The sequence below is a fragment of the Solanum lycopersicum genome, chromosome 8 (genome assembly GCF_036512215.1).
Source record: "Solanum lycopersicum chromosome 8, SLM_r2.1".
NCBI classification, from domain to species: Eukaryota; Viridiplantae; Streptophyta; class Magnoliopsida; order Solanales; family Solanaceae; genus Solanum; species Solanum lycopersicum.
Window position 1 is genome coordinate 7,115,387 of NC_090807.1, and position 13,044 is coordinate 7,128,430.

General features: G+C 33.0%; 1 protein-coding gene across 1 annotated transcript; it reads left to right on the forward strand.

The window, feature by feature from the left end:
* The first annotated feature begins 1,833 nt into the window (after positions 1-1,833).
* Positions 1,834-9,581, forward strand: LOC101261939 (uncharacterized). The gene is made up of 3 exons (XM_004244741.5): positions 1,834-2,663; positions 7,331-7,537; positions 8,976-9,581. Exons 1-3 carry the CDS (start codon positions 2,151-2,153, stop codon positions 9,117-9,119), a joined length of 864 nt encoding a protein of 287 aa, XP_004244789.1. The 5' UTR covers positions 1,834-2,150; the 3' UTR covers positions 9,120-9,581.
* The last annotated feature ends 3,463 nt before the right edge of the window (positions 9,582-13,044 follow it).

Genomic DNA, 13,044 nt, shown 5'->3' on the forward strand with positions numbered 1-13,044 from the left:
GTGTATTCTCGGGGTATGACACTCGCACACAAAGGAGCTTTATTGAGGACATACTTAGGAAATTTAATATACTAGATGCAAACAGGATGAGCACTCCTCCATGCACAAGTGAAATTTAATTCTTGGATGATGGTTCTCCATCAACAGACGCTACACTTTATAGGCTAGGTCATTGACTCATTCCAATACCTCACCTTCACACATTCTGATATATGCTTTGTAGTAAATAGACTTGCTCAATTCTAACACTCTCCTTCAACTAAGCATTGACATGAAACAAAGAGGCTCCTTCATTATCTAAAAGGAACCATAACCTTTGGACTTCACTTCAAACATGTAATTCTTCTTAGTTACTTGCATACTCAGATGCAGATTGGGGTGGTACTCCCGATACTAGACACTCCACTTAAGCCTATGTTATTTTTCTTGGAAAGAATCTATTTAGTTGGTGCTCCAACAGGCAACACACTATTGCCAAATCTTCAACAGAAGCAGAATATAAGGGTGTAACAAGTGTTATAGTTGAGCTAAATTGGCTAACCAACCTAGTCGAAGAAGTTCGGGTCAAGCTGTCTTGTCCCCCAAGGTCTTGTGAAATAACATTGGTGTCACTTACTTGTGTTGTAATCAATTCTTTCATAATCGAATGAAACATGTCGCAATTGACTTTTATTTTGTCCATGACCAAGTAGAAAGTGGAAAAATTACGGTTAATCACATTTCAAATGGAGCTCAACTAGAAGATGCCTGAACTAAAACACTTCCTAGAAGATCATTTGTCCACCGTATTAGCAACATCACCCTCAATCAAATTGAGCCAATGTTGAGGGGGCATGATAAGGATAAAGATAAAGAGTCCTAGTTCGTTTGTATGTTTGAGCTATACACGTATTTAATTTCTCTCTTTAGGTCTCTTACGTTCAACATACTCCTTTCTCTTCTATACTTGTTCATGTATAAATACCATACATTGTATTAATAATACTTAACGCTTTTATAATCATATACAACTCTTATACTCTTTAACTATCATAAGTTAAAAAAAAATAGACAAAAACAAATGAATTGTAATTGTAGTAAAAACACCAAATCAACATCCTAAATGTATAAAAAATAACCAAAAAAATTGGATCAAACTCCATAGAAAGTACATCAAGACAACATAAAATTTTTTTGATGAAAAAGCACCAAAACCAGTGATACCACTGTAGTAAAATAGCATAATCGGGACAAAACAATAAACACTGCATCAAAATCGCACTGGAACAACAAAAGCTGGTCGAATACTGCATCAAAACAATCACAAAAATTTAACCAAAATTGTCTCAACACAACAACATAATATGCACCAAACTAGCAATGAAATCTGCACTAAGACGCAAAACTGGAAAAAAAAATTGCACTAAAATACCTGATAAAACTAGAGCAAACAACAAATACTACACAAAAATGATACTAATAAAAAGGATTAGAAGGTTATTCTTGTCATTTTAATTATTTTATCCGAGGATAACTTCTCATGGTATTATTATTCCACCAAGAGGAACAGATAACTTATCCCAATTTTTTAATAATCCTAGAATAATTATCTCATATTTGTAACCAAACAAGAAATAAAAATGCACTAAAAAATTATTTCATGACTATCCTTCACACAAACGATCCCTTATTCTAATAATACTAACTCTGTTGACAATGAGGTCAATCTCAATACCAATATAGCCCAATTAAGGGGAATTGGAGTGTTCCTGATCCAACTTCCATTACCCTAAATTTAAAAAACCTAAACTGAAATCTAATGACTAAAATTGTGAGTTGTGATTGAAATTTAAAAATGTCTATATTATTATTTATTAAATTTGATTAAATCAAAAATGGATCGAAATTGTAAAAATCAAACCAAATCGAATTCATACTAATTTGGTTTAGATTAATATTTTGACCAAATAAAAAAAATTGGATCTATTAATGCTCCACTTCATAAAATAGAGTAGTTTGAATTTGAGTAATATCCAAAACTTGAGTGACTAATATGAATATTTTCTCTAGTTTTTATCCTAAGCTCAATTCACACTCCCTCTTCTTCCACTGATTTTTTTCTTTTAAGTGCATCGAGCTATTAGTAGCGCTCGAAGAGTAATTAACAAGCAATGGCTGTAATGGGAATTGGGGCAGCTAATTGGTTGAAGGGAAGTGGAGCTCTGTTACTTTCTTGCCGCACAAATTCAATTCCTGCAGTAGTTTCTTCATGTACTGTTATTGCTTCACGCTCGAGGGTGCACTATTGTTCCTCAACATTCTCACTTCAGCACCAGAAAAAGAATAATACCCTTTTCAGTTCTGGTGTCAATGGTCATAAAATTGGTGATTGGGGTAGTCAGGTTACGAAATTATACTTCAATTTTTACTGTACGGCATCATCAAATGTGAGTATTGAAGAGAAGGATTCGTCTGGTGAAGTAGTTGAGGAGGATGAGGAGAGTAAGATGAGGAAAATTAAGGATGCGGCGAATAGTTTGGATATTAGGGTTGGGAGAATAATTAAAGCGTGGAGACATGAGGAGGCTGATTCACTTTATGTTGAAGAGGTTGATGTTGGTGAGGCTGAACCAAGAATCATTTGTAGTGGGTTGGTTAAGTATGTACCTCTTGACCATCTTCAGGTACTGACTACTACTTTCTAATATAACTAAAGTCTAATCTGGATTCATACTGTTTGTTTTCTTTACCTGTCCTTATAATGCATATATGCTAATCCTATTACGAGGTAGTGGTAAGGTTTGTGTAAGCTGTACCCTCTCCAGACCCCACTTGTGAGATTTCATTGGGTATGTTGTTGTTGGTGCTAATCTTGTTGTTTATTTTCCATATTAAATTTTGCATAATAATGTGAGAATTCATGTATTATGTATGATATACAATGTAGGATAAAAGTATTGTTATTAAAAATGCCTGCATTAGAATACTTTTGAAGACAGAAATGCCTTGAAAACAGAGAATTGCTGTTATCCATTGTATGACAATCACTATATTATTATTCATTGTATCACATTTGATACAATTTTGCACCCCGCATAATAGTTCTCGTATTATGGTACTCGGATAACAAGTGCATGAATGAAATTGACCCTGAGTGTTTTAGTTGGGATTCGTAGATAAAAGCTTCATGTTGCTACTCTTATGTCTCAACCACTCGACTATCCTCTTAGACGACATTACTCTTTTTTAGATGTCTCCTTATAGGTGGCATCTGATCTGACTATTATCTCTTCAATGTCATCCTCAATTCAAGTGACCTGTGGACCTACTAATGTTTCCTTCCCTTATTTAGGATAAAGCTAATCCTATCTGCAAGAGATAACACTTAATTGTATTCAGAATTGAAGCTTTGTTCTTGTCTCGAATCCTTAGGTTTTGCAATTCTATTGTAAAAAGTTCCTGGCATTTCATGTTAAAATGTCACATTTTGGTTTTACTTATTAAAAGGAAGAGCCAAACAGAAAAAGGATTTACAGGATGTAAAGCGAAGAGAGAAATGGAAAGCTTACAGCTTAAAGAACAAAATATCGTTTTCATAAAATTCCAACTATTTCTTGTGCTCCTCAAAGCCCACAAGAATGGAATTATGCTCCCAAATTTATAGTATGAGTAGTTAAAGCAAGCGAGTGACATGAAATTCGAGTTATTTTTTCAAAAAAAAACATACCCTTTTAGGTTGAGCTCGTAATGGTACCGAACAAATTAGAAATCTCTCTGCGGTCGAAGATCTGGGTTAGATCAATGAATAGAAGTATATTCATTGTATGATGGACTGAGTTGTTTCATTCGAGGAAATTTGACTAATGAAAAAAGCTTCATTAGACTGGCTCTTTTAATAGAATTTTGAGAGCCCTTAGCTTATAGAGATCAGGTTGGATTGAACAAAAAAACTAAGATTGAAATTCTATGATAGGATTGTTGACCTTAGGTAGCTAAAATCTTCAATGAGTGGAAACAAGTAACCTTGTTAGGAAGGTGTTCGTTTAGTAAGGCTATTCAATCCCAAGCCCCTTGTACATGTTAGGTTCTTGATCTAATCTTCCTCATATCGATTGAGGCTTTACCTTTAGTTTGAATGAAGGTGAGAAGCAAGGGTGTAGAACTGAGTAGAAAAAGGTTATTAGATACTTCTAGAAACCCCAAACAAAATCACACGTAGAAAATTTCATGTGTATGACTTTTCCATTGTAACCTCTTCAAATTTGCATGAAGCGAGTAGATCACTAAGTGAGTATGCTCCATCCGGCATGAGTGAATCCATTCAGAATTGGTTAAGAAAGGGTGCTTATATCCCAGATTGGGTTCAGCCAGGTCTATTGATCTTTCCCCTTCCCAATGGTGGTACCTTTCTTGGAGTGTCCTTGGCTTAAAGCCATAGAAGTAGTAACAATAAGAAGATTGTCAAATTAGATGGATGACTTATTAGTGATCAAGTGAGCCTAGTTAGATTAAACCTAATGGGAATTTGTGTGGGTTTTTTTTTGTTGAAATTGATGAGGGTCCAAGGAATAGGTCCTGCTAATTTTGGCCATAATATGCATAAAGAAGTCCAACTGGAATGTGAATGGACTGAATGAAAGCGTCAAGAGGGAAACTCTGAAATCTTTAATCAAAAATGAAGAATTAATCTAGTCTTTCTTCAAGAAATAAAATTGAGAATTGGTCAACAAGATAATTTGTCAAATTTTGAGAAACAAATGTGTGAATTCTGATTCAAAAATTAGATGCCTTAAGGGGTTGTTTGGTTTGAATACAAGTTATGCTGGGATAAGTTATGTTGGGATTAGTTATACTGGGATGAGTTATCCTGACATTATTTCGTATTGATTGTTTGGTTTGTTGTACTAAAAATAATAACCATGGCATATTTCCCTAAAATAAGTTGTTTGATTACAAAAAAAAACCCTCTTATTTAGCTTTATCTATCTATCTATCTATACATACATACATACATACATACATACATATATATATATATATATATATATATATATATATATATATATATTAAGACTCGATCCATCCAAGATAGAAAACCCACCAGTAACTCATTTTAAAAACAAATCTCACCTATCCACATAGTGCTTCCAATCTTTTCTTCCTTGATCCTTTGAATACACATGTAGACGTGAGAAACAAACATTCTCCATTTCCATTTTCAGACGAGTAATACTAAACACCCATTTACTTATTTAGTCAAAAAATAAAAGAGTAAAATTAGCAGAACACGATAAGAAATTTGAGATCTCGATAAGTATCCATGTACAGAAGTGTGTTAAAACAACCAATTTTGGCACATATTATAAATGACACAAATTAAAAAAAAAATGGAATCTTGATAAATTCCCACATACATAAATGTGTTAAAATAATATTTTTTGCACACATTATGAAAGAGAAAGATCAAAAATGAAATCTAGATAAATAGCCACATTCAAAAATATATTTACCAAATCTTTGCATATAAATTATTAAAGACAAATACACAAACATTTTTTCGAACCTGAGAGGTAACATGACAATTATTAAAGCGGGAGTAAAATTTCATAAGCAGACCTTGTGAAAGGTTATCAAATTAAATGGTTTGAAGGGTAATTTTGTCATTTAATAAGTTTATCCCATGATAAAATATGATGGGATTATTATACCACCCCTTGAGAGGGATAACTTATCCCGGTACTATTTATTAATCCGGGGATAAGTTATCCCAAACTTTCCAACCAAACACTAAATTAAGTGTCACTAAATATTTATCCCATGACTATTTGTGTGTAGTATTCACACCAAACGACCTCTAAAAGAATATTACAACATGGAACAAAGAGGTCTATGAAAAAGTTTATACACAAAGGAGCAGAACTTTTGGAGAGTCAATGCTGATTGAATAAAGTGGTGCAACCAGACCTCTATTGTACCATATAAAATTGCAAAATCTAAGGATCTCAAACTTGAGCTGCAGCAGCTGGCAAAGTTTGAAGAAATTACTCAAATGTCTATTGCTCAAGGAACGAGACAGCAATACGCCAATACCAACTACTTTTAGAAAATTGGAAAATTCACATAGAAGGTATTGCTTATTGAATTTGAGGTTTGAAAATAGGTTCCAGGAGTTTTTCAAGTTCTTACTCAAAAAACTTCAACTTTGTTTTATGTTCAAACATAACTCCAATACGGGAAGCGAGACTGAGATTGTTCGGTATGTGAAGAGGAGATATCTAGATGCTTCAGGGTAGAGGTGTTGAGGCTGGCTATAGATGGTTTCAGGAGAGGTACCAGCATTGGGAGAGGTGATTAGACCGAATATGGCAGAGGTCCAGCTTACAGGACAATGACCTTAGATAAGAGGTTGTGAAGGACATAAATTATAGTAGAAGGCTAGTAGGTAGTAGTGCATTGGCTTGTTATCATCCACACTAGTTGTTGTAGCATTGCCCCAGTAGTTTCTGGTCCTTTGATTTATGTTATTATTTGTTGTCTTGTACTTCAACCATCATATTATTTTGTTGTAGTTATTGTCCCGTTACTATCTGTTATTTCTTGTACTTCTATTACTTTTTTGTTTGGACTATTCCCTTTGAGTTGAGGTCTATCGGAAATAGCCTCCCTACCTCTTAGGTAGGGGTCGGGTCTGCTTACACTCTACTATCCTCGGACCCCACTTTGTGGAATTATACTAGGTATGTTGTTGTAGTAGTTGACATCCAATAACCTTTAAAATAATTATGATTTCTAGTTTCTAGGATTGGAGTTTGGATCTTTGTAAATCCCAGTGGTTAGGTTTAATAATATCCTCTTGCTTCAACTATTATTAGAGCACATTTCTAGTCAAACTGGAAAATAGAACTTTATATATGACTCACTCTATTCCATATTAAGTGAATTTTTGAGGCTTTTTTCATTGTTCAAAATAATTGAGTTGTTCATATTTCAAGATAAATGTTTCAATGTTTTTTCCATATTTTCCCTTTCCTGTGGTTTAAATTATGTCCTTGATTGTGTTTCTTAAGGGTGTGCATTACCTCACAAATTCACTTAATATGGAATAGGGAGTAGTTTTTTCTCGGGACAGCTCATTTATGATTGTTTGATTCGTTTGTTTCTTTTTCTGTAATTAATAATATGATGTTTTTTTTTTGACATATCTTAAGATGCAACAGGACTTGCTTATCACTTTATTGTGCTTTCATTATGGCTACTGCATCACTTACGTGCTTAAGATTCTAAAGTCAACAAATAGTGACGTGGTTAAGACTTCTACAGTTTATAATTTGATGCATGCTGCAAAATGCAGGAAAGGAGTGTGATTGTTCTTGCAAATTTAAAGCCAAGGAATATGCGGGGTGTCAAATCAAATGGAATGCTGATGGCAGCTTCTGATGCATCTCATGAGAACGTGGAACTTCTTGAACCACCTGAAGGTGCAGTACCCGGGGAAAGGATATGGTTTGGTTCTGCTGATGAAAAGGATAATCTACCTGATGTGGCAACACCCAACCAGGTAACATCTCCGTTGTAAAGTTTGAGTGCCTATAAAAGGCTGTATACTAGCCCAAAAAGCCAAGAGGCTTCTGTATGTTCTTTCTTTTACTTGAAGCAACTTGTTTATGCTATAGTGAGCGTGAGGGTAGTTGAGTTGGGAGGAAAGGGAAATGCTTTCATCCTTTCCTCTAGTATTGCTCATTGGGCTATGAGGAAATAGGATAGCTCTCCAGGTTAAGCTTTTGATTATGTTAAGGTTACATGCACCTGAGACTCAGTTTTTGGAGAATGACTGCATCTGCAGGTGTGTACTGCCTTTATAAGATCTATTTTTCCCAGTTCAACCCCGAAAAAGAAAAGATCTTTCTATTCCCAGCAGTTACACTGACCTCTCTTGTTAGTTTTCCTTTCCAGACCATCGGGAAAGGATTATCAGCCAAATGGTGTTTTATCTTTGTATTAAACTAATGTGCATTTTTTTACGACCTTACTTGAACAGTATCTGCTCTATATGAGTTCTATAGGCTCGTATCACTGCATCCTTGATTTTTTTTCCTCAAAAAAATAGTACACTCCTTGTTTCTCCTACTTTTCGTTAAGTATATATAGATATTTAATATATTCTTGAATTTTGGGAAGACATGAAATATTAGGTTTATTGACCATACTTCAATTCTCCGAGCAATGTGTGACAACTTATTGGGTGTAAAAGGAACAGCAGAAATGAGAAGCAGTGATTAATCGTTACATAGTAGGATGATGAAATTGAAGGATCTCTATTAATGTTATTCCATTTATGACTAGACATCCTCCTTTCCAAAACTCTATTTGCAAAATTACAAAATGTAGTCTATCGTGCAACCAAAGTGCGCCTAGGAACCGAGTGACTTCTGCAACCAAAGTGCGCCTAGGAGCCGAGTGACTTCTGCACTGCTTATCCATAGTTCCAACGTCCCTTTTAAATAATGTAAAAAAAAAAAAAAGATTCAGAAACTGGATAAACATCTCTTGGACAGATTTCAAGAAAACCCATAGTAACCTCTTGACTTATCATACCAGCTGTTACCTCTTAAACTTATTTTTTTGGGAGGAACGATCTGTTCATTGAAGAATTATTAAAGATCTGTCATTTCTGTATCCAAAATTGGATGGAATAATGTTTACTGCTGAGATGGATATCTGTTGATTTCTTGGAGAAGCATTCAAAATATGCACCTCATTCAGTTGTCAACAATAGGGTAATGTTGTCCGAAAAGATCAATGTAGCTTGTCTGATAGGTTATGTTAGTAGCACTTGTTATTAAAAGCTTTACAGTATATTCCAGAATGAAGCAAGGTTCGTTAAAGAGAATGCTTTACTAATACCCTTTGTATAGTTACTTTTTTGTTCGATGAGAAAGGAGGTATTCAATTTGTTTTTGGGCTGAGTGCTGACGCCGTTCTTCAACTGTATGCAGGTAGCAAAGAAAAAGATTTGGGAGCTAGTACAACCACATCTAAAAACAGATGGTGCATCTGTTGCTGCACTAGGAACGCATTGTATGCGAGCTTCAACAGGTGTGGTGGTCAGCCCATCTCTAAAGGATGCAAATATATCATAATGATATACTAAAGTTTATGCAGCTTTTTGCAACTTATTCCATCTGTCATCATATTTACAAATTACATTATGTTGTTGAAAAATATCTCATAGCATAGGTTGCAAAAAAGTGAAAATGTTAGAAAAGGTGGGAGAATGTTACAACCTTTTCCTTTGGTTTAAAGAGAGCATGGTAAGTAAAAATTTTGAGTTTCTTATCCACTTTCAATGGCAAGAGGAATAACTACAACCATTTTTTTTTTTGGTTTCCGCTCGGTGTCCAGAACCACATTGGAGCTCCAACCAGTAATAAGCTACTACTTCCTCTATTTCAATTTGTTTATTTCCTTTTCAATCTTTTTGGAAAGATTTTTTCTTCTTCCTTGATAACTCTTCAATTTCCAAATCTCAGAGCATGTGTAATAGCATTTCATGGTTGTTTGAGTAATAGCAAAAGAGTTGACTGTTCTAGTTGTTTGCTAAACTTCAATCTCTTATTAGTCCATAAGCCACCAATTTCGTTATTGTGATAGACTGGCAAAATAAAATTGTTTTAATAAGATCTAGTAGTTCAAGAAAAAATGACGTTGGATAAATTTGAAAATGAAGACAAGAGATAATATATCTATACATTTATAAAACAAAATTTAAGGTCGATAACTCAACTTATTTCTTTGTTATATTTTTGCATTGCTTAATTATTCTTATTTATAATATCATCATAAAGTATATTACAGACTCTCTGTAATGATCATATTATGTCTCTCATGTTTCTTGACTAATAAAGATTCGTTACCTCATTTGTTATTGGTATTTTATAAAGGTCCACCCCCTAATTTGAACATATTCCTATCGAGATTTTTGCTTATTTTTAATAAAGTGACCAAGCACTCTCCATTAGTATCGTATTTGCACGCGCCGTGAATATTTTAAAATTAACTTACATTTGTAATTTTATTTGTGTGGACGTATTATAACATATTCAGTTAATACATACTCTCTTTATTTAAAAAATAATGATCTCATTTCTTTTATAGTCTGTTTAAAGTAAAATGATCTTTTTCTTTTTTTGATAACTTTTCATGTAGCATATTTAAGACCACAAGATTAAAGGATAATTTTATACATTTTTCATAACTTTTATTTAGAATCACATGATAATTTTTTTTTTATTCTGTTAAATTTCGTGTCAAATCAAATTGAAACGGAGGGATTATCTAATTATCTTGGCAAGAAGAATGCGTTTATGGATTTGAATTAACAAGTCATTATAGCTCAATAGGCAAATGTTGTGTCAAATGGTTAGCCGTATTAACTCTTTCAAGGGGCCAATTATGGATTTGGGCCAATTTAGATGAGAAATCACAAGATATATATTATATGAGCAACTTTCACATATCGCAAATAAAAAATTTATATTTGTATGTTATAGCAAAGTTTGCATAATTGTGCTTCATTGCAAACATAGAAATTGGATAATTTGTTATACATATACAGTTGAAGCAAATTGTATAAAACGAAGTGTATAAAACAAGAAAGAGAAAGACACTTGGGCAGAGAACTGTATAAAAACGAAGTGTATAAAACGAATTGTATTATTATAAGTGTATAGAACGATTATATACAATTTGAATTTGTATAAAATGAGAAAGAGAGAAAGACAAAACAGATTTGACAAGGAATATACAATTGAATCGAATTGTATAAAACGAGAAAGAGAGAAATTAGATCCAATTTGAAAATTGTATAAAACGAGAAAGAGAGAAAGAGAAAAGAAACTGGGCAGGGGAGTATTTTTATTGTATAATTATAAGTGTATAGGACGAAAATATATTTATTTGCATGTGTATATACAATTTTCTCACGCTTTATACAAGCAGAAACACAATTTATATATTTTACTTCTGTTTGTATAAATGAGAAAGGCGAGGGTGGTGAGCGAGATTTGGGAGAGTGGCGAGCGAGATCTGAAAGAGGGGAGAGAGGGGAACAAAAATATATGTATTTATACAATTTTCTCTGCTTTATACAATTAGATACAATTTTTATACACTTGTGTTTGCATAAAAAGTGAGGAAGCGAGTAAGAGATTGGAGGATAGTGGCGAGCGAGATATTTGGGAGGGAGACACCTGACAATTTTTTGCAAACGTTTGCTATGGAGCACAATTAAATAAAACCCTAGCCACTCCATTTATTTTAGGTTATTAGTTTGCTATTATATACAATTTTCCCTATGTTATAACTAGTGCTGGCAATTTAAGTCCATTTTCATTGTCCCACTCAAATAGCCCATCAAATATAAATTGAAAGAGTAATTTTAAATAGTATAGATTATAAGAATTATAAATTACATCTTATCCCTATTAGTTTTCATTTTACAAAAATTTCTTAAAATAAGAGAAATCCGGATACATAAATCGTGGCTGGATAAATAATTTTTGATACATTTAAATCTGGTGTTGTTGCGCTTAAAAAGAAAAAAATAACGTAAGATATATTTAGTTAATTCAACCCCTCAAATCAAGCCTAACATTCTATCTGTAAGCAATTCATCCAATATCTAACAGATTCACAATTTTGAATTTTCAAATTCATAACTTCTTCATCGAGGAATAATTAATGTCGAAAAAGTTCTAAATTCAAATAACTCAAAAAAATCGTTGTAGAAGACAAATATATTGATTTTGTTGAGATAGGGAGGTGATTTATGAAGGTTACAAAATTGATGAAATTGTCGTTCGACAATTTATTTCAATTATGCATCTAAAAGCGACAATTTTGGCCGAGTTGGGTAACAATGAGGTTAGAAAAGACAGTGAAATTGGATACGTTGTGGAAGGAAACTCATGTCCATTACAAATTAAGAACGACGTGGGTGTGAAATTGTATTCAGAAGTGAAATAAGGAGTCTGAATTTTTCATGTATCATCTTTGCATTGATACTATAGAGAAGATTGGTGGAGAGATACATAGCTTTGATGGTACATCCGAAAAAATTATGTGCGTTGAAGGTACGAAAAAGGATACAAAAGTTCTTGCTCTGATTCAATCGAGAATTTGTGATTTATATTATATTTCAGAATTAGATGTTGCAAATTAAATAACTGATTCAAAGAGTACAGAGGTGAAGGCAGGTCAATTGTATAAGGATAAAACAACACTCGTAGACGTTTTATCGAAATACAAAATAAATCACAACTTCAATTTCAAAGTGAATAGATCAGATAGAAAAAGGTATGTGATTATTTGAGGAAGTATTAGAAATATAAACGCTGATACACTTTTATTTCTAATTTGTATGATATATTATTCTTATTAGCATAAACGTCATGTTAATAAATTTTGTTGGTTCTTGTTAATTATATGATATTGATAGAATAGTTATGATACATTAGCTGTAAATTTACATTAGTTTATCAACTAACAATAGTTTTGAATTAATTTTTGTATCTATCAGGTGTGTTCGACAGGGTTTATTAGTATTTAGTATTAACAAATAATAAATAAACAAAATGTACTGCATATTGTACTTGATTCAATTTAGTAAGTAATTTTGTATCTTCGATATGATCGTATGACTGATTTTTATTATGTGTATCATGTTATTGTTGTGATGTTGATACATAAAATTTTCATATATTATTTGTTTGGTCGTTAATATGGATGATACATTATTGTGTATCTTTGAAAAGCTGTGAAACACTTTAGCATTGAATGCATCTTGTATATGCATTTATATGATGAAAAATACTATACAACTATATGTTAGTGTGCTTTTCAAATGAATGTGGATGGAATATGAAGGTTTCATGCAGGCATTAACAAAAACCTATGATGTTCCAGTGGTTTCAATGCCAAATAAGGATGGTGTGGATGGTCTAGACTATGTTTTAGATGAAACTGTGTTACCACATCGATACAAATGGATGATCAGATGACCAAGGA